The sequence below is a fragment of the Chrysoperla carnea genome, chromosome 1, assembly GCF_905475395.1.
Source record: "Chrysoperla carnea chromosome 1, inChrCarn1.1, whole genome shotgun sequence".
In the NCBI taxonomy this organism is placed as follows: Eukaryota; Metazoa; Arthropoda; class Insecta; order Neuroptera; family Chrysopidae; genus Chrysoperla; species Chrysoperla carnea.
Genome location: NC_058337.1, coordinates 74004972 through 74032314, shown reverse-complemented (window position 1 = coordinate 74032314; position 27343 = coordinate 74004972). Strand labels below are relative to the sequence as shown.

The 27343-nt window shown below is 29.8% G+C and overlaps 2 protein-coding genes across 3 annotated transcripts in view; one reads left to right on the top strand and one right to left on the bottom strand.

Moving 5' to 3' along the window:
- Nucleotides 1-27343, top strand: part of LOC123291107 — an 827916-nt gene that overhangs the window by 260715 nt on the left and 539858 nt on the right. The gene's annotated exons all lie outside the window — the stretch shown is intronic.
- On the bottom strand, nt 25340-27190 carry LOC123291101 (glucose dehydrogenase [FAD, quinone]-like). The gene has a single exon (XM_044871555.1). The coding sequence runs from the start codon at nt 27188-27190 to the stop codon at nt 25430-25432; it is 1761 nt and encodes a 586-aa protein (XP_044727490.1). The 3' UTR covers nt 25340-25429.

The window sequence follows — 27343 nt, the reverse complement described above, 5'->3', positions numbered from 1 at the left end:
ACCTTTTATTACGTTTGCTATATAAAGGGGAGTTATATTCAGAGTAAAAACTATGGTGGTTGGGTTAAAATGCCACCTTAGGTTTGTATATGATATCATTATAACATTTTTTCTTAACAATTTACTACTTTTTGTAATAAAACTTAAATTAAAGGGGGTTTTAAGAGAGTGTAAAAAGTAAAGTTGCTAATTTCAGCCCAAACCTGGCGTTTTCCTAAAAACGACCTGGAGAATCTCTTTTCTGTGTAGTTGGGTTTTTAACTTTATTTTCTGGTGTATATTTAAAAAAATGAATGCATAGGGTAATTAAAATATTTATACCGGGTGTTTCTAAAAGATATTTACACTCTACCAAAAAAATTCAGTAATATCTAGTTATATTAATTGAACTATACCTGGTAGGGTGCTAGAACTTTTAAAGATGCCCTAGATACATTAAATTTATACAACTTTTGTAAATTACCTTATGTATTATTTCAAATAATTTGCGGATATTATTCAAATATAAAATATAAATATCCGTTTAAAAAGAATTTTTTATGCAAGTAATGAGAGTGTAGTATGTATGACAACATTAATACTTTAGGAACACTTAAGTTTCACAATAATTTCACAGGATACAATTAGCACAAAATTTAGAATTCAGTTTCCTGTTTGACAAAAATATTCCACCTTCATTACTTCAAAATATTTCAGCACACTTAGCTAATCGAACAAGATATGCAAATACATCTTAGTACTACCATCTCCCCTTGGTTTCCTCTTGTTTTAAAATTAAAACTTTTTGTTTATATAATTTAATGATAAAGAATACATAATCAGCGTTTCAATAAAAATGAAAATGTCACATCTTTTACAAAGATAATATTTTTCATAATGGCATGTAATTCTTTTTGTCTTGTATTCTACTTTTGCTATATGGTGTGCCAAATGTGTTTCGTGACCTATATATCGTGTATTTAATAATTGAACAAGAGCCAATCACAACACATGTACCTACTTATAAGAGAACGGGAGTTTTAAGAATAATTTTTTGTACATAAGAAGTTTTTATAGGAATTACTTAGGAAATGAACTGTATAATAATTATAATTAAGGTTAATGAACTGGATAGAAAATTATTAGTTTTTTACTAAAACATTATAAAATTTCTTATCACAAAGTTTTATTAATATTAGTTACTATAAATTTCAATTTTGTTTATCTTTGTTTTAATGGAGTATCGATTTATTTACATTTTTCTTCCAAAAATTTATAAAATTATCATGTCTTCAATGAATAAAAAGAGACATACGAAATGTATGAGAGCTCTATAGGTATTCGCCTTAAGTTACATGTATCAATATTTTCACTATATATATTTTAGCTAATTTTTAGTAATTTTCTAAGTATAAAAATCATGGCTTTTAGGACAAAACTATAAAAGAGCCATTGTCTTAGTTGGTCGTCTGAAAAATTTTAGTTTTTAGTTATTGGGAAATGATCCCACCCGAAACAAAAATAATAAAAACTCCGTCCAGTTGGCCAGACATACAAAATGACATTCTTTATGTTTTTCTGATCAATCATTGGCACAAGAAAGTCGAATGAACAAAAATCATTATTTTCCTGGTAAGAATTTCCATTAGATATAAATTTTGAAAATTTATGTCAAAAGAAGAATTAATTCTACAAATTAAAGTCTTCAAAACGTCGATAAGGATAAATAAGGGTTTTGTATTTTAAGGGTAAATTTCGGAATAAGCGGAATTTAAACACCTCATATCTTAAAGCAAATACTGGACATTGTGCTTCGTATATTTTAGTCAATACTCCTAGCTAAAAGATTAAGTTATGGTGTTGTAGTACATGCTATTAAAAGCGTCAGGCCCAGCTAGTATACTTAGTAGCAATTTGAGGCGATATTCTAGAAAGCTTCGTCGAAATGTTAAGAGTTATCAGAACAAGTCAAATTTTTTTATCGAATTTTTAATATCTTGCCATTCTGTAGGTTTAACTGTTTTACTTTCGTTCATAGCTACAAAGCACAGAGTTGAAAAGGAAAGGTATTGAAACAAGCTTGCAATTGACTGGTAACAAACTTTATAAAAATCGGTGGAATCATCGGAAATTTCTTTATGTTCTAGCTAGTTAAATATTATGCTGTAGTTAAGTAAGAATTTCTTCATATTTTCGAGGTGACTGAATTCAAATCTAATATAAAATTGAAAATATTAACAAATGGCAGCTGTCAATTAGCAAAAAAAAAAAAACATAACCGCATAACTTTATGTTGGTTGCTGATTTAAAAATGGAGTTTCGTGGCCACGGAGACTTTTATTCAGTGTGACAAAAGCTACAATGTATCCACAAATTCAGACGATTCCACTGAAACTCAATTTCTATAATGTTTGTATGACGCTATTTGGGCTAACTTATGTTTAATTTAGCGGACACATAGACGAATGTAGAATAAACGTCTATGAATGTTACATGAGTATTTATTATCAGGTTTCTTTCATACAACGATATTCTTATACCGTGCCTAAGGATATTAAAATAACATAAAAAGTGTAAAATGTATTGTAAATTAAAAATAAATAAAATAAAAAATTATCAAAATAAAGTAATAAACATCTAACAAAACAGGACTGGTTAATTATATTTAGGAAAACGACATTCCAATTCACAAATGAAAAAAAAAAGTTAAACGAGAAAAATAAATGTAAAAAAAAGACGATAATAAAAAATTTAACTTTTAATTTAATTTCACCTCTAATTCAATTTTGGATTTAAACAAGTGAAAACAAACAATTGATTGAGTTAATTGTTGAAATACCATGCATAGTCAGTGTTTATTTCTTTATCACATTACACATACAAACATGTGACACATACATAACTGATAATCAAGTATAGTACATATTATAAAATTTCCGCCTAATTGGCGCCCTCACGGGTAAACAGTCATGTTGACGAAAAAATGTTTCAAACAAAAGTTGTTTAATTTTTGATAAGGAACATTTTTTACATTTAAACTTTTGTTCTATCTCTAACGGTTTACAAGATGGGTCCTACGGACCCAAGACCCAATTGACCTATGATGCTCATTTACGAACTTGACCTCACTTTTTACGTCCTGAGTACGCTGTAAAAATTTCAACTCAATGTTTTTTTTTGTCTTTGAGTTATCGTGTCCACAGACGGACGGACGGACGAGCGAAATGGACTAATTAGGTGATTTTATGAACACCTATGACAAAATTTTTTTCCTAGCATCATTATTTTTAAGCGTTACAAACTTGGGACTAAACTTAATATACTATGTATATTTCATATATGCATGGTATAAAAACAAATGTACATTCACATGCTGCCCGACACCCTCCTCAAGCATTTACAGAATAAAACACTTGTTCAAACTCGCTTGGATTTTTATTTTTAATTTTTATAAAAAACACTTTTATTGCACATTCTATTTTTAACAATTCACCGTGTATTTGCGAATCTGATACCGAAACTCAAATCTTTTTCATCTGATATGGGGATATTTTCTGAAAAAAAAATTAATAGTTTTTATACATATATGAAATATATCAGAGTGTAATAAATTTGTATAAAAACAAGTTAAAACAAACAATTGATTGAGTTAATGGTTGAAATACCATGTACAGACAGTGTTGATTACACTGGCACGATTACACATGCATACATGTCACACATATATAACTGATATTCCCATATAAAATATACTATACATTTTGCGCCTAATTTGCTTCCTCATGAGTAAACAGTGACTTTTACGAGAAAATGTTTCGAACAAAAGTTGTTTATTTTTTAATTAGAAACATTTTTTACACTGAAATTTTTGTCCCATCTCTAACGGCTTACAAGATGGGTCCAACGAACTCAAGACCCAATCCACCTATGTTACTCATTTACGAACTCGACCTCACTCTTTATGCCCTGAGCACGATTTCAGCTTGCTATCTTTCATACATTTCAGCTTGATTCCTTTTTTAGTGTTTGAGTTAACGTGTACACAGACGGACAGGCGAACAACCGTAAATGGACTATTTAGGTGATTAGGTGGGTCTCAGAAAGGTCAAAAATGGTGGAATCCGACCAAGTGATGATATAATAACATATTTTATTATATTAGTAGATTTAAAAAAAATGATCCTATTCGTTGGGTGCGTAGTCTTGGCAAAGACAATCAAATTACATGTAAATGGTATAGTTATAGCCCCAATTAAAATTATTGAAAAATAACAATTAATTAAACTTGCTGCTAAGGTATTGTGAAAATAAGAGACGAAATTGCATAATAGTATATTACACACCTAGGAAGCAAAAGCAAAGATTATCACAGATCTCATGTTCATGAGATCTGATACAACGAGACGAAATCATGAGATCTGAGACATAACATAATTGTTTATTTATATTTGTTAGAAAATAATATTAAATTTTCAATATAAACCATATATGCAATCCATAAAATTGTATGTCCATCCATACAATTAAATTAATAAAGTAGTTTATCGTGACCATGGAAACGTTAAATCATGCAAAGTGCGAATGCACTTCTTAATTGTTTATTGAACTGAAACATTGATCAGTAAACTATATATAGGTACCAAAAATTAAATTAGCAGGTCATACATTTTGAACAAACTTTTTTTATAATTAAAACTAAATTGTAAAAAAAATTGATATACCCTATGAATAAATAAAATATATCAAGGTATATTAAATTTTATCGTAAGGCTTAGAAATATAGAGGCTACCATTCTGGTATAAAATGTAGATGTTCATAAAATCTCTAGCATATATCTTCTAAGGATATAAAAAAATGAGTTTGAGTTCGTAAATGAGAAGCATAGGTCAAGTGGGTTTTAAGTTTGTAGGATCGATCTTGTAAACCGTTAGAAATAGAATAGTTTAGATGCTAAAAATGTTGCTTATAAAAAAACAAACAACTTTTGTTTGAAATATGTTTTCTTAATATCTTTATTTTTTTCCTTTGAGGATCCAAATTAAGTCAAAACTTAAGTTTCCATTTTATCAAAAGGTATAGGATAGAGATTAGAAAAAGTAAAGGTAAATTCAAATAGTGAATTTATTGATTCTTATTACATATTAAACCCAGTCTATAAAAATAAGGGGGTCGAAAGGGTCAAATTTCGGTCCAAAATTGTTTTTAATTCGTTGTAAAGCATTTAGATTCAACATATGAATAGGAAATTTTCGCGGAAAAATGGCCTCCATTTTATTCTGCACAAATATTTTTGTTTTTTTTAAACTTGTTTTATTTATTAAAAAATAATACAAGAACATTTATTCAAATGTATCTATGAAGTGTATTTCAACAATTAACTCAGTCAATTTTTTGTTTATTAAGTCAATTTTTTGTTTTCACTTGTTTTTTGTTTTGTTTAATGTAGTAGGTACCTACTTCCCGCAAAGCAATGATACAATGCTTAAATGTAAACAAAACATTCACTATATTCGCCTCTTAAATAGTTAGCTAAACAAACTACAGGTGTGATGTATAATTTCGATTTATGGAGGTAAATAATACAATCATAAGCAAAATAAATACTAATTTTGTTCAACAGGGTTGAAGTACATACGTTTGGAACTTGAAAAAGTTACCTTTGCTTCGTTCGTTTGTGCCTGTTTTCTCTATAGGTTATGCTGGGTTTGGTTATATTGGCCGTCCACGGGAGGTACAATTAGACCACAGAGCTTATATTTAGAGCACGAAAAAAACTACTATCGAGAAAAAACTTGAAACAAAAATTATTGAGCTCAAAAGTGAACAACTCATGCGAACATTGTATTCAATCTAGCCTTTCAGATTCAATGAAAATCCCATTGGTAGTAGATAGAAGAAATAATAGAAAAAACACTTTCTATTAGAAAATTGTTTCTTATATAAGCAAAATTTTTTGCTGAACACATTTTTTCGTAAATTGCATAGTTTATAAAACAGAAAATGAATGGTAGGATTTAGCTTTATTTGATTTCTACAGAATTTAGGCACTTTTCCTTTAGAAAAAAACATTTGTAACTGTCATTGCAATTTTTTTTTCATAAAGAATATTTTTGTTATTTAAAGTTTAAGCCTATCTATCGGTTTCTTTCTTTTTGCATTTAACTTTTGGTTAAAATATGCTGTTTTCGAAAAATACTTCTAACGAATAAACGTGGGCCTATTTAACAACTTTCTTATTTAAAGTGGCCATTTAACTCAGTCAGAGTGATTTTAATCGAACTTGAAAGCCTGGGTCGAATTTCACATTTGTGTAAGATGCGCGTCGTGGACAACACTTTTCTATGTAAAACTTATTTTTCCAGTTCTTTTACTTAAATTTATTTCGTTATGTAACACCGTGATATATTCAATGATATATCTAAAATTTCATCTTCATTAGGTGTTATTTTCTTATTTTAATTCTGTGTATCAATACAGGAGATTACTTTCATCCGTACTTCCCCAAGACTTAATCTGGCAATTCCTTGTCATCAGGAGGCATATATAAACTTTCATAATATAAATTCATTTAGGGGGGTTTAACCTACATGGCTGCAATTGATGGGAGAGATTTAAATTATTGTAAAATGTGATACTTGATATTTTAAGTTCTTGCATCGTAAATCACAACAGTACCAACTTTGTAGTAATAATAAATAGTGGTACATAGTAGTTCAAGGAAATAATAATTCTTATGGACGACCGAAAAGACTTAGCATCGCGATCGTTTAAGCTAGCTGATTCTATTAGAGTGAACGATCAAAATTACCGAAATAGAGCGCATATCATGAGACACGATGTTCTGGCAAATTTTTTTTTTCATGGTTATACTTATTGAACTCGATTAGAGAGGAAATCGAGTGTATTAATTAAAAAATAATCAACTAACTTGATGCTCTACTCTACAATACAGTTCGTAATACAATCGTAAATATACAGAAAATATTTACTATGCAGTGTACGTATTCGGTAATTTGCTAGCACTAAAGAGAAACTATAGTAAGTACATTCGAAATATTTTATTGTTAAAGGAGGCACAATATCTTGTATGATAAGGTATAGTTGGTTTATTCTTTCTTGGACCTCAAAATTCACCTTACAGCGCAGGGAAGATCAGGCGTAATAAAATCATAGCCCGCCCTATCATAAATTATAAAATATTCCCCATTGATAACATACAATCTTACAAGCAGTGGCTCTGAAACAAGTACGGTTGGTATTTTTTTTATGATAGTATAAGAAATTATTTTGCGTTGGACTTAGCTTACTATATATGTAATACATATCAAGGTATACTAAGTTTAGTCCCAAGCTTGTAACGCTTAAAGATATTGATGCTACCAACAAAACTTTGAAATAGGTGTTCATAAAATCACCTAATTAGTTCATTTTCGGTTGTCTACCTATCCGTATATCCGTCTGTCCGTGAACAAAATAACTCAAAAAAACGAAGAATGATATTAAACTGAAATTTGTATAGCGTGCTCAGGACGTAAAAATTGAGGTCGAGTTCGTAATTTTTCCTAATACTTATTTATTATAGAGTATTTAATGTGAATCGAAATTCACCAAAACTAAAGCTCATTCGTAGGCAAGCCTTAACTTTCGTAATGACAAATCGGATACGAAAATTGCAAAAATAACTTTCTACTTATAATTAGGTACAATCCCTTTATTTTTTTCTGTTCTGACACCAAAATTTTGAGGCCCTCTGTATAGCGACCCATATTTCCAGGAAGAATATACATACATAAAATATTCCTAGAATTTATAAATTTTTTCCTAAATTTAGCCAGTTTGCAGGAATATTGGTTGAGGAACAGAATTGTGCGATGTTAATTTCGCTTTACCACCTTTAGAAAAGTAATTGAATTTTATTTGTATTCTGTAAATTTAATACTTGCAAAATTTTTTTGAAAATTCTTCTTAAAAAAAAGTAAAATTTGTTCGTAAAATTCTTCTTCTCTTCTTCGTAAAAATTTGCTTTCCTTTTCAGTAAATTTAATAAATTTTCTAAATGCGAATTAATTCCTTAATACTTTTTACTTCAATAAGCCAACAAACGTGAACATTTTCTTGGAAAAAATGTACACGAATTTCTTCAGCGCCTTCAGAATAGCCCACTTCTCTGCTTCGCCTTGTATGTGGGTTATGCAAAATGTTTCTATAAGTCTTTCAAATAATCATCCTTTCGTTATTACCGTAATATAAATATAATAAATTATAATTTACTGTCATAAAATATAACACTAACAGTATCGTTGATGCACTAATAACAGCATACGTCACTTAAGCTAACTAAGCCATTTGAATATTTTGTAGCCTCAGCACTGCACATACACGTAAATTCACACAGCCCGTATACTAGATACATATCTATGGAAAAAGACGAATTTTGAATATATTCTTCCTTCAAAAAACCGCATATATCTCGAAACCTTCTTACAATCGGATGTTGTTTCAAAATACATTTGAATTATGTTTTTTTTTATTTTTGAATTAAACATGTACGGGCCTTGATAAAAGTTTTCGGGGGGTTTCAAAAATAACTGTTTTGGTGGAGGGAATTTCAAGAAGGGAAGTTGGAAGAAGCGCCGGGAAGCATTTATTTGTTGTTAAAATTAAAAAAGTTTTTAGTTTTTCCCTGAGAGTCTTATTTTAGAATATTTTAATAATTTTGTTGGTAGAGGCTCTTAAAAGTAAAAGTCGTATCTCCAGGTCCTTGCTCATTTTGTAAGACTTTTCTAATAAAAAGTCACGTACCTTTTTTCATCGATAAATAGTTAATATTGAAGTGGCTATCTAGTCTAAAACTTAAGATAGCTACCCACCCGTACCCGGAAATCTCATAAGCAAGAATTTTTCCCTGTAAAGTTAATTTGTTCTAGATTAAATGGCCAAAATAGCTTAAATGACCTCCATAGCGCGCTAATAGTAATATATAAATGTGAAATAAGTTTTACTCTGTTCTTACGTTAACATATTATTATATGTTTTAATCTTACAAACAAAAAGAATATGACGATCATAATTGAGTTACATTGCACAATTATTAATAATCTTATTTGAGCAAATTTATAGAGTGTTTTATGTAAATGTACTAGATTAATTTATTGTGACACATAAACGAAGCAATTCAATAATGCATTAAAACAAGAAAATAATCCAAAAGTTTTCATTTTAGAGATACTTGGTGATGGGAGGATCCATGATATTATGAAAAAAAGGAAGAATAAGTTAGGGAAGAGAAAGTGAAGGCTTTAACAAGCACGCTTTTGTTTTTAAAGATGAAATTTCCTAATCACGCGGACGGGTAACTGCTAAGTTCTTTATGTATACTAACTAAAATTCCTAACGACAAATATATAACGACAACCATGAATACAAAACGAAACTATTACCAGTTATGATCCAATCTTTCATCCACTCTTTCACCCTCTTCAACTTATATTTTCATGATAAAAAGTAGCCAATGTCTTTTCTCAAGGTCCAATGTATTTCTATACATTCATCAAAATTGGTTAACTGGCTAAGGAGTGAAAACGTAACAGGCAGTCGTTAATTTCACATTTCCAATATTTTAGTCAGGGTGAGGATTAGCATTTTTTGGTAAAAAAATGTAATTTTGAATATATTTCGAGATGTTTTGAAATTTCTAACTATTTTTAAAAGTCTGAAAATTCTTTAAAATTTTTATTTTCAAAACATCTTATTCTGGAAATAAAAAGTAAGGTAACAAAAATTTTACAAAAAATCATCAACTTTGATAAGATATTCAAACACAACAATTAACAGTACCACAAAAACTCATTTTTAACATTTTATTTATTGTAGAAAATTAGAAATCGATCATAAATTTTACTTTTGGTCAAACAAGAGCTTTCTTCTCTTGTTTGATCATTAAATGAAAAAATAAAGGAGGGCCTGTTAGACCTGCCTGAAATTCACTGTGGATAACGATCATCCAAGAAAAATAATTAAAGCTATTACAAATCCCCAAATTTTCGCATCACATTTTGACCTTGAAATATGAATCAGACACGTAATACGAAACAATAATTTTGATTTTATGTAATATGCTGCAACGTTTACCCTATCACTACATATTATAAAACAAAGTCGCTTTTTCTGTCCCTATGTCCCTATGTCCCTTTGTACGCTTAAATCTTTGAAACTACGCAACGGATTTTGATGCGGTTTTTTTTAATAGATAGAGTGATTCAAGGGGAAGGTTTTTATGTATAATACATCCATATTATAGTAGAGTAAGGGGTTGAAATAGGGATTGAAAGGGATATGCTTCAAAAACTAAAAAAGTTGTCCATCGATTAAGCTCAAATATTGACACGATATACAACCAGCTTCAAAGATCTATTGTTTTTATCTAATTTTAACCTTCGGAGGGTAGAAAGGTGTAGCGAGAAAGTGGGAAGGAATTATCGAATATTTACAAATATACCTAAGTGGGGTATAAAATAAAAGAGCATGACGTGTACATTACAAAACTGTTATCCCACGCAAGGAAATGTGGAGGGAGGGGTGCAAGTGGGGATGTTGCCCAGCAAAGCGGGTAGTTCACAGCTAGTTTTACTATATATTTTAAGCCAGTATTTAAATATGAAAATTATTAAATATTATCCTAAATATACAAGTGATGCAGTAAAACGTTTTGTTTTTTAATTGTTTTCATTTATTTTTCTAGCTATAATAAATAATTATAAGTATAAATTAGCAACTAGAATAAGCACTATTTGCTATTATCAATGTAATTACACGGCAAATACGAAAGATTATATTATAATGGTTTTATGTTATTAAAACCATTATTAATGTAGATAAATTATATCCAGGATAAACAGATAAACAATATATTATATCTTTCTGTAAAATGTTAATTTATTTAATTTTTATTTTTTGTTTTAAAAATAGTTTTTTCTTCCGAATAGAAGCACAATTTTAGTTGGAAATGTCGAAGCAAATTGTAAAAAGGAATAAAAGGGACAAAAAACTGTGCTTAGTCATTTTTGCGTTGCGATATTGTCATATACGCATATGTATATACTAGCTGATACCGCCCGCTTCGCTGGGCTTAAAAGTAAAATCCACCGCTATATCCTCCACCTCTCTTGATCTCACTTATGCACTTTCCATAACACTCGAAGGAATTGTTTTACAAAGCTAAAATATTTGCACAATTTTCATTTTTTTAAACAGTTAAATAGTCATAATATCAGAAAAAAAGGCCATGAATTGTTTGACACTTACCATTACAAATTTTTACAGAAATCTTGAATTTATGGTTTAAAATGATGATCATAAATGGAGTAGTAAAATGTCAGAAATTTAAAAAAAAAATATATCTGTATAAATTTGGGCTTATGTGTTATTCTGACGTATGAGAAATATTACTGTACGGTTTCATTCAAATCCATTCGCAAGCTTTGCGTGAAAGCGTAACAAACAAACAAACAAATAAACAAACAAACAAACAAACATCCTTACTTTTACTTTTATAATATACAGGGTGTCCCATGGTTACCGCCCATTAAGTTTCTGGAGAACCAGACATAATAGAAATCTGAAAATTGATTTTCCACCATAATTGCTTGGGACCTATCCACCTAAAATATTTAAAAATCTGGCACATTTTCAGTTATACAGGAAGTTGACCCTAAAATCTTTATTTCAAATGGAATGCCCTATTTATTTTTACATGAATCGCTTAAGTCAATAATGCTGAGTATCTTTTGTAATAAACTGACCCCCCTTTACCGTTTACGTTTTGTGTTGTAAAAAAGATGCTAAAAGTTCAATGGCATATTTTTGAAGATACACTTAAGGAAAGATATCGGATTCTACGTAAAAGTCAGTAAAAGATTATTTAAAATATACAAAATTAATGGTTAAAAATACATTAAATTATTATAATCAGTATTTGGTTTGAATCTACATGGTAACATAACCTTAAAAATCATTAACATATATGTACTTTATAGTGAATAGAGTTGGTTAGAAGGGCCAAAGTGTAACTAATAACAAACACTTTTGAGGACTCTAAATTGAAAGAGAAAGATAATATATATCCTACGAACAGATATACTCATATTGTCATATTTTAGTCTAGAAGCTAGCGGTTGAAAAGCTACGCATACACGGCAAGACATTGGTATAATTTATATGATTAATTTTTTTCAGGAATCTTTTCTGGATTGATATAAGAAGGCAGGTTACATTTTTGTATGCCCTACGCCATGCAATATTACCGTCTTTTGATTATACTTTCAAATAACGCGTGATACACGTGACCTTTGTGATTCATTCTCGGACTATGCTTATATATAATATATTCAAAGCATCTTTTTTTTTAATTAGTTCTCTTTAATGAATATCTCATTTCATTAGATAGTCAATGCGTATACCAAGATATCTGTAATTATCTACTCTTATTAAATCTGTATTATTTATATGAATTATTTTGTTATTTGGTAGGCTGTGTTTTATCTACATTTAACGCTAATTAATTATTTTTTTATCATTGACTAACTTCCGCTAGTCTACGATTCATTAAGTTATAACTTCAGTCGAACTTTTTCCTATACATAAGAGGGCAGTATCATCTGCATATTTTACTAGATCATCTTTGTGTATACTTTCAAACATATCATTGATATAAAGACCAAAGAACAGTGGTCCGAAGATATAATACCATATAGTTGAATTGACATAAGTTCTTAATACGGAATGTTTCTGAGTATTCATATGTCTTTTAGTGGATGAAAACTGAATTAAAAATTATACATCATGCTTATAACAGCGTGTTTAAAGCGGAAATAACCCTTGATCCTATGTTGAGCAGTCCAAATGTTTAAGTCATGTATTTATTCACACAGTTTTCGGCTACCCTGAACACCCTCATTTTGAACATAAAAAATTATAAATAATTCAGCTAATCTTTTTAGGTGTTAGATTTTCTGCGCAAGCTCATAATTAAATTGTCATATAATAGAAAAAATAAAGAACTGTAAATTTTGAAAACACTACAAGGTGGCAACAGATGCTGAAATGGTATGAAGATATGCACACTTAAAGGCCTAAGGCTCACATATCACCCCATACTTTGTACTATTCATTCAGCATTCATTACCATTAAATTTTTCCAAATTTCCTGTTGCGTTAGTTGTAATGCAATGATCATGTAACCATGATAACGAGCAATATCTTTTCCATTTCTTATATAAACATTATAAACATTGATTTATATGCGCTAGGTCCTATGAGCTAGATACGTCCCATTTGTGAGTTGTGTCATTGGCTTTTTTCCTTCATATAACTGCCATATATCTTGCTTCCCAGAAATGGTAAGTGCAATTAATTTTTCTTGGCCATAAATTCTCAATATAATAACCGAAAAATATGGGTTAGATCCCAAATGTGCACTGTAACATTTCCTTAATAGCTCCATAATGAGCACGTATATATTACCTTGTTGTTCAGAAAAATTCCTTTTCTTGTTAAATAAAGTAGTAATAAACCAAAAAAAATTAGGCATAGGTCTCATTTGTACGTTGGAACATTGTCACTATTGGCGGATCTTTGATTTCTTTCGAGTCATAAATGGTAACCAATCATCCAAAAGCTAGATCAAAATTGTGCATTCTAGCATTTATACCATCAGGTATTTTTAAAATTGTACGATGTTTGAAATGTAAAGTGGATATTTGTACAGCATATATGTAAGGTCGTGGGCTCAAAAATCTGTCGATACAATTTTTTTCCTTTATTATTTATTTTAAATTTTAAGTTTGTAGAATCCAAAACGAAATTAGTGCATTTATAAACTGCTACATTTGAGTTCTAAATATATACATGTTAATTAACGTTTACTCATTTACCTGCCTACTTATACGCTAATAGCTCCAGTATCTTTGAAAGTTTTCAAGTAGTCATAATTTTTATTTTCCAGAGACCAGTAAATCGAATTCGTTAAAGACGTTTGCTTTATTTGGCGATCTGCTATACGTTGGCAGACTTAAATTTATCATTAGTAAAATACGGTATAACTTCAAAACAAACGTTTCGAAAACAATGATGAAAAAGTTTTATTATCAAAAATTGTTTCTTGGTTTCTGGACTAAAGGAAGTCAACACAGTTATTCATGACATAACATTCAACTTTGTATTTCCACTTTTATAAAAAAAGGATGATGCTATTTATCTCTGTGAAAATGTGATGGTTAATAATGTTACTCGGATATTAATATTATTTATAATATGCGCGTAATCACTTTTGTATTATTGAAAAATCGTGCTTTAACAGGTAGGTTTTTATGCGTTTGATTTATACATCATTTAATATTCGAAGAAATTCTCGAATGAAAAATATTGAACTAAGGGAAGTATTTTTTGTATTCACCTTCTTAACTCAGGTTATAATAAGTCTAGTTGCAGAATTGTCATAATCTGTTTATACCTCTTCAGACGATATCGTAAAAGCGTCAGAACTCTTTACACACTATTAATATTGTCTTATTGTGTTCGTTGCTTTCTAGGTGATGAGTGATGAATTATATAAAAAAAAGAAAACTTCAGACTATCTTGATAACATAGCTCTCAATAAAAGAAATGCGCCAGTTACATTGGTTTTGGAAAATTCGGGTTTTCTCAAGAAATCTCGTTCAACTGCACGGATTTTCTTGAACCGTAGCTAAAAACACTGAAAGTGTATATTGATAGAAGAAATCGATCAAACCAAAATAACTTTAAAAAAATCGATTCATCCCTTTGGGAACTACCAAATACACATGCAAACTTAAACCGCCTCCCTGTTTTTGTTGGAGGATAAAATAAATCTAAGCGGTTTTAGTTTTTTATTGCAATTTTAGTATTTAAGATATGTCATTCATAGGTGTAAGACATCAACAATTTTATTAAATTTAGTTCATGGTAGTGAAAACGAGTGTCATAAGTTATTCATTGGTTTACCTCTATTCGTTGTGTGCGTAGTCATGGTAGGGACAATAAAATCGATGCCAGCGCTTTAAGTGATAAATTTTGGAGTTAAAGGGGGCTGTTCTGACTAATTTGCAATTCTTTATATGTAAATGTAATAGAAATGTCAAATTAAAATTATTGAAAAAAACGAATTAATTAAACTTAATGCATTAAAAATTGTGAAAATAAGAAAGAAATCAAATTGAACAAATATTATTTTTCAAATGTAAATTATCATAATTATTTATTTAAATTTGTGAAACAAGAATATTAAATTTTAAATGTAAGTCTTAAATGCAATCCATACAATTATATATGCATCCATACAATTCTATAATTAGAGTAGTGTATCGTTACCATGGAAACGAAACTCACGCACATAGCGAATAAATGACTATATTTTATCAATGGTTAAATTAATTTATTTAATCATAGCCCACTTAATATCACTTTTAAAGGTGATAAGCATCTCTATGTAAATTATTATTGGCATTGACAAAAAGGAATTATATAAAGTTTACAAGCAGATTTTTAATGGGAACTATACTTGGTATAAATAAAGCTAGCTTATATTTCTTGGAATTACTTTCAACAACTTAATAATTGATGTTATTCATAAGTAGTTCAACAACATTGAGTCAGGGCCACATTGATAGTTTTTTCTTGTTCTTTTAAGAAGATAATCAATTTCGGGATACTATCGGCTTTTGTTTGACACATGGACAAAGCAGTGTGTTCATAATTCAAAACTTTGGAAATGGGCACAGTGGATTTGCCGATTTATTGAGTGACGGATAAGAGTAGATAGTGTCCAATAGTCGATAATGTTTTTTTAATACTTTTAAAAAAAGGCAATTTAAAGCTGATGCATTAAGTTTAACTTGTTGCAAATAAGTCCAAAATTCGATTGTATACAAAAAAAGGTAGCTTCTAGGAAAACTAAGACTATTCATCTTTATTACCCAATGGCAGTTTAATCAATTTTTGCACCCTCTCCCTCTTTAATTATTTTCAGATTCGAAAAAACACAACCAAAATCAAATTGAAGTTGACACCACTGTAAAAATCTGTCATATACATTGTAGACATACATACATATAAGATCCTTACACATTATTGCCAACCATTAAAATGCAAAACTATATAACTAGAATGGAATATATTTCCCTATACCAATATATAGATGGTTATGTATTATTCATGACATCACGTCCATATTGCCTTGGGTATAAAATTTTCACTGTAAATAGATTGTTATGTATATATTCATTCATATATACATATACACATATTTATTTCAACGAAATTGTGTGTACGGTGTACGTATATCGATATTTTTGTACAAATTGGTCTCAATAATATTTGTATCTACGGTGCTTGAAGGATGCTCATGTTAGATAAAAGATTTATTGAATATCTAAGGAACATATTCTTGTCGATTAAATATATTTAAGTAAATATTTTTGATGGGCCTGTGAGAATTTTATTTGACAATTTAATATATCTATTTTTGAATTTCAGTTATCGAATTTTATCGAAGGGTGGAAGTAACGCATGAATTTAAATATTGTCTTTTATTGTTTTTTAAATGAGCTGCTATTAAATTCACTCTTAAACGGTGTAGGTTTTTTACTTTAGGAAGTATTTTGTGATATTCCAAAATTAAAATCTACCATACCTCCGTGCGGTAGTGACTGCAGAAAAATTCAAGAGATATTGGGATAAATTAGAGTTACTCGAGGGAGAGTTTTGATTAGACGTAATTATTACATTACCGCATAGATATCCTACCTGTTTGACTGTAAATTTTGAAAAAATTTTGTTTGTTTGTTACGCTTTCACGCTTAAACTAGCGAATGGATTTTAATGAAACTGTACAGAAATATAGTTCATACTTCAGAATAACACATGAGATATAATTTATAAAGATATATTAATAAAAAAAATTAAAAATTATTTTAATTTGACATTACCATAGATTACAGATTTCTATGGCACGCCATTTTACTATTTAATAGGCTAATTTTTATCGAGAAAAAAATTAATTAATTATTTTTTTCCAATCAGAAATTTTATATTTTATGTTTTATATTTTGTAAAATAAATCGTAGTAAAAGAGAGATTGATATAAGATAAGATGAGAAAAGAGAGATGAGAATTAAAATTATGATGATAACATAATAAAATTGTATTATTATTATGTATCATCATAATAATAATGTATTATTATTATGATGATACATAATAATAAATCAGTTAATTTTATTTGAATTAGATTTAAAAAAATCATTGAATTAAAATTATGTACATAATGGAAATAGAGAATTAAAATTATGTACATAATAAAAATGATTGAATTAAATTTATGTACATAATGAAAATGATTATTATTATGATGATAACATAATAATAATGTATTATTATTACGATCATTTTTTTTCGGACATTAAATAGTAAAATGGCGTGCCATAGATTTCTGTAAAAGTCGACATTTGACATAACCATAAATTACAGATTTTTGTGAAAATTGTCATTATAAATTTCACGGCCATCTTTTCTGATATACTCAATTTATAATTACAACTATTATACATTTAAAAAATAGAAAACCATGCATATATTTTTCCTGTGTAAAACAATCGCAGAATTATTTCGAGTGTTATAGAAAGGGGATAAGCGAGAGCAATCTGTATCAAACTTTACTTTTCAACCCAGCGACGCGGGTGGGTATCACTCTAGTTTATCTAATAAAAAATTGCTTGATTGTGTTTTATATCTGTGTATATACCTTGACACAAAAGCGAAAAAATTTGGAAAATATGTACAAACGTTTTCTTATCCGTGCAGATTACGTACGATCTAAGCAATATATGATAATCTTGTGTCTGGTATATTTATTTGACATCATACGTACAACAGAATATTATATGTATATGATGCAAATAGAAGAGCTACTTTGCAATCAATAAAGAACGATTCTTTTACGAGCCAATCTTAAAAAAAGATCAAAGGAGAGCTTATCAATAATATTGGTACAGTTGTTATTTATTAAATAAACGATATTGTGGCAGTTAAAAGTTTATTAGGAGATAACTTAGAGGTTGGCAAAAGTATTAATAAACTTAATTACCACCTCTTTTACAGTTTTTTTTCCTTTTGCGAATTATTGTTTTAATTATTATAGTAATTAATTATTTTTGAACTAATTTATTATGTTTACATGTAAGTTTATATCAATAAATATTTAAATGATCCATCACTCAAGGACCATGTGTAAACTGTAAACATCATAATACATTTTCCTTTTTTTTTATTGAAAAAGTATGCAGGTACACCTTTTAAAAACTTATATTAAAATTACATTATTTGCATACAACAATTTTAAATTTCTACAAAATGCATGGAGTATTTGAATATAAACACCATATTAGTGTCGTATAGCTCAAGGGATAACAACACAACACATCCAACTTACTCTATTCTCTGGAGGTAGAAAAGTAAGAATATTATGTGTAACACATGTTGATGGGATAGGCGGAGTAATAATAATGTTTTATACGATGAACTTGGAATGGAAGCAACTAAGACTAAATATATAAGTGCGCCACTGATCGACTACCAGCTGTACAAATATACCTAACTGTTAGCAGAATATGAACTTTGTATTCTTTATCGTATTATTTTAATTTCAGATATGAAATAAAAATAATTTCATAAACATAAATTACGTCAAACAGAGGAGTATTTTTATCAAATTTCTGGACAAAATTTTATGCTCAAAATTGGTTCATAAGACTATTTAGATGCAAAAGTTTGCAAAAACCTTTTATTTGCAAAAATTTTGTTTAGTCATATTTGTCTTCAAACCCAAAATTACTTAAATTTTTTTAAACTTTTTCTGCCTCTGAGCCACTTTTTGTCTTATCTTTGATTGATTTTGTCCCCACCTTACGTTACAAAGTTTCACTGGAAAACTGCTTTCTCTTTTTGCCTTAAGCTATCCTAATCTCTACCCTTATCCTTGTCTGAAAAGAAAAGGCGTAAGTTCGCGCAAGTTTTTTTTTTCATAAACACGTTAAAGAATACTTAAACTTTACCTTGTTAGAAAAAATTTTGCCTGGCATACATAAACAATGAGCTTTGATTATGATAAATTTCCTTTTTTAACAGAAAACATGATAAACAAATATTTAAATTATATTAATAGAAATATTAAGATTAAATACTAATAAATAAAGCACAAACCTTCGTCAACAATATAAAAAATAAAATCCTTTCTTAATTGCACTAACAAACACAGTAAATTGAATGACACGGCAATTCGAGAGCGACAAAAATAATATCATGCATCCGTAATATCAGGTAGATTGCGGCTTACAAAAGAGGCTGGAGGCGACGTTGAGGTAACTCAAGTGACCTTTTTGAGATGGAGTGGTTATCTAACTACACCAAAAAACAACTTTCAAGTTTCAATGCAAAACAAAAGAGTTGACTTTGCTTTTGTCTAGAAATTGAATATAAATACTCCACTGTGCGTCATCTTGAAACATAACCATAATTGTAATAAAAACATCAACAACAATCATAGAACTGTGCATTGAAAAATTATGAAAAAATGTACACTAAGCAAAAAAACGCTAGGTACATTTTGTTTCACTAAAAATAGAAAATATTTGCAGGTATGTTTATTTTATTTTATATATGACACTTTTGGGTTATACCAAAGAACCTCATTTCGATGGTAAAGAAGATGGGCTACTCTGCTATACGCAAAAGTTCAAAGTGTATTTATTCATAATAATCGGAAATTCAATATTATTGGTTAAAAAAAATTTGTTAAATGATTCTCCTGGAGCACCGCACGTGTCATACCTTTATTATGAAAACTAAGCTCGTTAATCTCCATTCTTTATCTATTTTTTGACATGCATTTCATAGCCGTATGATTTTTCGTTCGTAAGATGTAGTAGACACTTGTAAGCGGCAGCCGTACAATTTCAATTAAATCTTATATATATTTTAATTTAACGGTTATACGTTAAAAAACGTCTCGTCAACCATTTAAGGATCATGCTTGGGCGTTAGGACAAACATTGAAATATTTTCCTTTTTACAAATACTCTCTTCATTAACATGGCAATTATTCGAATCCTATATTAGAGTAGCCCACACTATCCAAGCTCAAGAAAAAGTGTCGTGTTTTAGTACGATTTTTGGAGTAAAATTTAATGGATTCGCAATGCTACGTTATCATTATCATCATCACATGGTTTTGCTGGGTATATCTTTAGCTATACAGATAATATTTCAACAGATATACAGTGGCATACTGACAGTAATATAATATAAAGTAAAGTTTTGTAATTCATAAATTATTTCATTTAATTCATCACATATTTATAAAATTCACATCCCCTTTTTAATCCCTTAGAGGATGAATTTCCAAAAACCCCTTCTTAATGCTGCTTCAACTGTGCGTCGATCAGTCAATTACCATTTTTTTATATGTAAATATGTCATAATGTAAACATAATAGATATAACAAAAATGCACCATTAAGTAACTATTTAGATAATAGTAATTGAATTGTTGCGTCCGTTACATTTGCTACTAACCCCCTTCCCCATTCGAAAATTGAAATAAAGAAACAAAAATTAAAGACTCTCAAAAAAAGAATATATATATTTAGATGAGCAATTGTAACTTGTTTGTTGTGTCCGTTGCACTCTCATTGGTAAAATGAAATAAAATGGATAAAAAATCAACCCAGTATCTAGAACGCCAACGAAATGATTGTTTCTTAGACTTAACTTGGATTTATGGCCAAACAAACGTTCTAGGGTTCTACACGGATATTTACCAAGAGCGGAACTTATTGAAAACAATACATGCAAGCATTGTTCACCAGCTACCTACCATTGAAACATCTTATTTAAATACGTTACATGATCTGTTTGATTTATTTGTCATAAAAAATATGCCCAAAACGTACATGTAATCAATTTGCAATGAATTAATTCAAAGAGAAAATCCTTCATTTTTAACTGACTGTCACACAGTTTAGAACTATTTTCAATGTAATTTCGATGATATGGACTGCCAATTTTGACAGACACTTGACTCCTTTTGAACAGCACCCAAACGCTGAAGTGGCAATTCACTTAGACACTAGTGAAAAGAATTCAGTTGACAACCAGAGGGTAGCCGTTCATGATATTTATATGTCAGCCATATTTAAAGTTCCTTTCGGAACTGATTGGTTAGAAAGTAAACATTATACAGGTATTTATTAGTGACTGTTATACTAACGAAATTACAGAATTATAAAAGAATAAATACTAATTTGTCGGTAATACAGAAAATAACAGTCGCTGACATTTGCACTTGAAATTATTTATGCCGATGTCGGCAATATTAGATGGAATTATTTGTTAAAGGCGCCGGTTATGCAGACATTGGCAACTGCTAACAATACATCTTAATACGATGTAGTAGTCAAGATGCTATAGAAATAAAAATAACATTCATAAATATTAATACGAATATTAACATTTACATTAAAATTGCAGTAACATTCAACTAAAGTAAATAATAGTATAATACAGGGTGCAAAAAAAAATCTTTCCTCTGAGAGAGTCCAAGAGTCATGAATAGCAGGAAAATCTAAGCCAATATTTTGTTGCACTTTTCCAATCCCATGAAATGGGTTAATTTTTATACCATGTATTTATGAAATATGTCCATGATATACCATGTGTATATGAAATATATCATAGTATATAAAATTTAGTCCCAAATTTGAAACGCTTAAAAATATTGATGCTACAACCAAAATTTTGGTAAAGGTGTTCGTAAATCATCTAATTAGTCCATTTTTGGTTGTCTGCTTGTCGGCCCGTCTGCCTGTCAACACGATAACTCAAAAACGAAAAATAATATCAAGCTGACATTATTACAGCGTGCTCAGGGCATAAAAAGTGAGGTCGAGTTCGTAAATGGCCACATAAGACCCATTCTGTAAACCGTTATAGACGTTTAAATATAAAAAATGTTCCTTATAAAAAAATAAACTTTTCTTTGAAACATTTTCTCGTAAACATCGCTGTTTACCCGTGAGAGCACAAATTAGTCTCAAATTGTATAGTATGTATAGATATCTCGGAAGCTATTTTCAAAATTTAAAGTGACTATTCTATAAAATAGAAAATATCTATAAACATTTCTGGTATACTCTGTAAAGTATTTCATTTCAAAATTATGTGAACTAACTTATACATACTTCAAACATATGTTCATGACATTTCTATATCAAATTTCACAGATGGCTAGTTAATTTCTATTCTGAGGTAGCTAATATTAAATAATATATTTCTATTTTTGTGCAAAATCATGACTCAAAACCTGTTGCAAAATAAACACTATTCTTCTTCTTTGCTTAAGAAAACATGTGTAGTACTTTAAAATAACTCGTCTTCTTATTAATAACTGCTTACTAAATCAACTTATTATATATATTTCAGCTTACAAGTGCACAATGTTTGAAGCTTCAAAGTGTTCAAAACGCAAGATGGATACAGCTTCGTACAGTGGTAGAGAATTTATTCTACCTTACCTCAAACGAATTGGGGAAACGGTAGCACCTGGAATCAACATTTATTGTATTCATGCAATAAAATATCACTATCAAATTGTCTCTGTTATACCACTGTTATTCTTCAACATTAAATTTTGTACTTCAGAATTAAAATTAAACCACTTAGAATTACCCTCACCGTCCGTATCTGACGTGGTTTTTTACAAGATATAATCGTTACAGCTTACTCTAGGGAACAGAATCATAGAATATATTTAATTGAAACATTGAAAAGCCTACACCGTTCCTTTAGAGTATTCGCTACTCTGAGCATCCTACGACGGATTCATTTGATAATTTTAATGACTTGAGGTGAATGAGACTTTTTCTCACTTTACTCATCTAAACTTAGATTCCATTCTAAGCAAGACCCATAAAAAACAAGAATAAAATTTTAAGATTAAGCGTAGGTACCCATATTACCATGTATCAGTCGTTCATTATGTTGTTAGATTCAAAGAACATCACTAGGCGTATTTGAAACTTCACCACTTCAAAATTAAATGTTATATATAAACTGGAATGCGGTATGCCACGATCACGACATAAAAATTATCATTTTAAGTTCATTCGAAAACAAAGTTACATTTACAGTTACAGTCTTTAGTCTTCAGTCTACCTACATTCTCATTAAATACCCTCATTAAATACAACACATATTATGTCCAGTATAAAGCTATATCTGCCGAGGTTCCCTATGATTTAGTGAATTTATAAAAGAGATAACTAAACATAAACAGCTTTTAAACTGATAGTCTAACCTTTAACTAACACAACATATTTTATAATTTAACTATTTTATCCATTCGCTACATTTTCGGACCAATAACACTGCTATCAAGTTTTGGTACTCACCTCTATAAGTAGTTACAGAAGTTTATTGCATCTCCATTATCCCCAGAGGTTTGTTTATTAAAGTTGCTAAATTATGACCAAATTAATTGAAATTGAAGTCTAAGAAACTAGGTGACACTGATTATGAATTCCATTAGAAAAATGTAAAACAGCAGCTACAAAATGACAAAATCAACAAAATGACTTTAAAGCAATTATAAACGGTTACATTTAATTTCATTTCAAAACAGATTAAAGAACATTTTCTGCATTCATTGATTTCACTATCAAATGGGATGAGTGCGATCTAGATATTGCCAGAGTTGTTGCAACCTGCATTTACTGATGATGTGTTGTTTGCAGTTTGAAAATTGAATCGATTTAATATTTTTGGAGAAGAACCTTTATGCAAATATTTAAAGGACATCGGCTTGAGTGACAAATTTAACAAAATCGAACCCATGTCAGCACTAGTATTTTGTAAGGATAACAAATTATAGTAATAGCTCTCTTGAATTAGAATCTAGAACAAATATATGGAGAGAGTTCTGAAATCTTAAGTACATAGTAAATGGTTACATCATCGTAAATTTCAAGATGATTGATTTTACTGCTAGTTTAAAAACACATTTTCCAGGTTACTGTGCCCGTACGTAATAACTACATCACTAGCGTTAGTATGAACGAGAATTAAAAAGACATACGTAAGGTATCAATAATTGTGAAAAAAACCATCCTCATTATTCTTATGATTGCTTATTTGATAAAGGACGGCTCGTAAAGCGTTAGAGGGACAAAAATGAACACCATTATGGAGGAGAGAATTTTGCGAGTCTTGTTACGTATATTATTTGATTATACAATCAAGACAAACGAAATATTTATTTTTTTTCAATTTTATATTCCATATATATACAGAAAATAAAAAATAGAACTCAATAACAGAGTAAAAAACATAACCTTATTCTTTTACGCAAAATCATAAATTACAGTTTAGTATAGACATACGCGATCACTGTTCAGAAACAAAAGCAGTTTTATAAATATAATATTTTTTTGTTTACCAAGAATAAGCCTTGTCAATTTTTGACCGTTAGTTAAATTTTTACATTATAAATCGATAAAGTAGTCTGTACACACAACTTGCACCTTTTCGATTGAAGAAGTTTGGTTGTGCAAGAACTTATTGTATCTTCAAAATCATGATATTTTCATAATAAAAGTCCAATTAATTAATCAGTACCTGAATGACATTTCGTACTCAGTTTGCCTGCACTGTTATTGTAATGGATCCAATTTTCCAAATCAAAGTTTACAACACAATATCTTTACGTGTTATGATCAGGACAAGACATTAATTTCAATTTAAAGAAGTATGTGTGTGTGTACGTTCGTGGTCATTTCTTTCGTGATCGATATCGTGCAAAAAAAAAATTTTAACGGCAATATGATCCGAAAAGACTAAAAGAATTTCATAACATTCGGACGAGTCGTTCGCGTTTTTTTTTTAAAAACTATTCGTGTACCTCGCGGCTTGTTCTATAATATTTTCTGATCTAAAGCAAGAATTACAAGAATTAACTTCCTGAAGGAAAATAATAAGTGTAAATCAGAAAGTTTATAGCGAGATAGCGTCTATGTATCACCAATGCACCTCTGGCATTTTACACCGTGTAATAACTTGAATATTTCAAAATATTATTATTTCATTTTCAGAAGGGAAAAATTTTTAGGTAGTATTCTTATATCGTAGTATTAAAATTGCAAAAGATAGCTATTGCAAATTCCGAAAAATATATGAAAGTTGGCAATGTTTAAGAAAGGACTAGTGAAGGAGGAGGTAAATTGAACGGCATATAGCATAAATAGTCACATAGTTATTTTTATTTCTAAAGTGCTTCTATAAGAAAATGATGTCAATATGTCGTTTGTTAACAAGTTATAGCCTCACTTCATAACCAAGATTCTTTCACCAAATCAGCTCCTTTTTCAGCTAGCATGTTTGTTGGTCCATTCATTCGACCATTAGCAATCTCTGGAACGGAACTTGAATCAATAACACGCAACCTATCTATTCCATGCACTCGCAGTTCAGCATCGATAACTGCCGTTGGATCATCTTTTGGTCCCATTTTATTTGTACCACACGCATGATTAAATGTTGTAGGTAATTCATAGATTTGACATCTCCAGTAATCATCTGATCTAAATTCGTATTTGTCACAAGCTGAAATTTTATTTTTCTCCAATTTTGTACCATAGGGCTTAAGTGCTGGTTGCTCGGCAATATTTATAGCTTCTTTTATGCCATCTAATAAATTTTCAACGTCACTTGGATCAGAGAAATAGTTAAAGTCAATCAATGGGTCAGAAAATGGATTGCTATTCTGCAAACGAACGGTTCCACGACTCTTTGGTTTAAGTAAAAGAGGATGGAGGCTGAATGCTTGCTTGTTTGTTTTAGTGTCAAAAACTTCATCACATGTTTTTTCGTCCAAATTAACATCAGCACACATCAAGTAATCAAAAGGCATTGACAACATTACTGTTTCTCTTGTAGGATTTCCATTATTTGGATGTGAAAAAGCAAGCACTTCCATAGGATATGTAGATAAAGGACCCGTCCCGGAATATGTTAGTACTGCATTTATCGTACTTAAATCTCTCATAGGAAATGACGATTGGTTCACTGAAAATTGTAAACCTATAATACTGACAGTATCCATTAAATTATTACCAACAGGTAAATCTTTAATTAGAGGTATTCCATGTTCAGCTAAATGTTCTTTTGGTCCAATTCCAGAAAGCATTAAAAGTTGAGGTGATTGTATAGAACCAGCTGATAAAATTACTTCTTTGCGGGCGTTTATTTTGTAGTTTGTATCTGCGCATGCTACGTCAACACCATAAGCAGTCTGGTTTTCGATTAGGATTTTGGTGACCATACAATTTAGTTTTATATGTAAATTATTTCGCCGGATAGGTACTAGATACGCTGTGTTAGCACTAGTTCGAAAACCATTTTTTATAGTACGTGGTATTCTACCAACCCCAATTGGATTAGGCCCATCTATGGTTGTCAAATTCAAACCTGTTTCTTGTGCCGCTTTAATAAACGCATCTGACAACTCACTCTTATAAGAACTAATTTCCATATGTACAGGCCCATTTTTTCCAAAATAGTTTGCAGGTGTGATTACATCCTTGACTTCATAATCTTCAAATTTTTTAAAATATTTTTCTACGTTCTTCCAAGACCATCCGGGATTTCTGTACACCTGCTCCCATCGATTATAATCATCAGCATTACCACGATTATAGATCATGCAATTTATTACACTAGAACCACCAAGTACTTTTCCACGAGGAACCAAAATTGAATTTTTTATTAAGCTAGAGCCGTATCTCTTATTTGGAACAGTTTGAAAATTCCAATTGAATTCTCTTTGAAGGCTCACATCGGCGTATCCTGGAATATCCATTTCAGTTTTATCCTCTGGACCACCAGCTTCAATTAATAGAATTTCCCAATCGGATATTTCGCTTAGCCTGTTAGCCAACGCGGCTCCAGCAGTCCCTCCTCCGATAATGACGAAATCATACTCTTGTTTTAATTTTGTTGTCTCTGGATATTGATCAAAATTGTCACTCTCAAGTCCAATTGTTTTAGTAACTAAACAATAGACAATAACAAGTACTTGGCAATACTTCATTGTGAATAGGAAATGTACCTCATTTAATTTTGCCGTCACTATTTATTTCACTTTTTCTTGAAGGTTTGAATAAAATTAATTGTCGATAATGTTATAAAATATGTTAATAGATAACGTACAGGATGGTAAAACCAGTTTTAGATTTAGATTTGT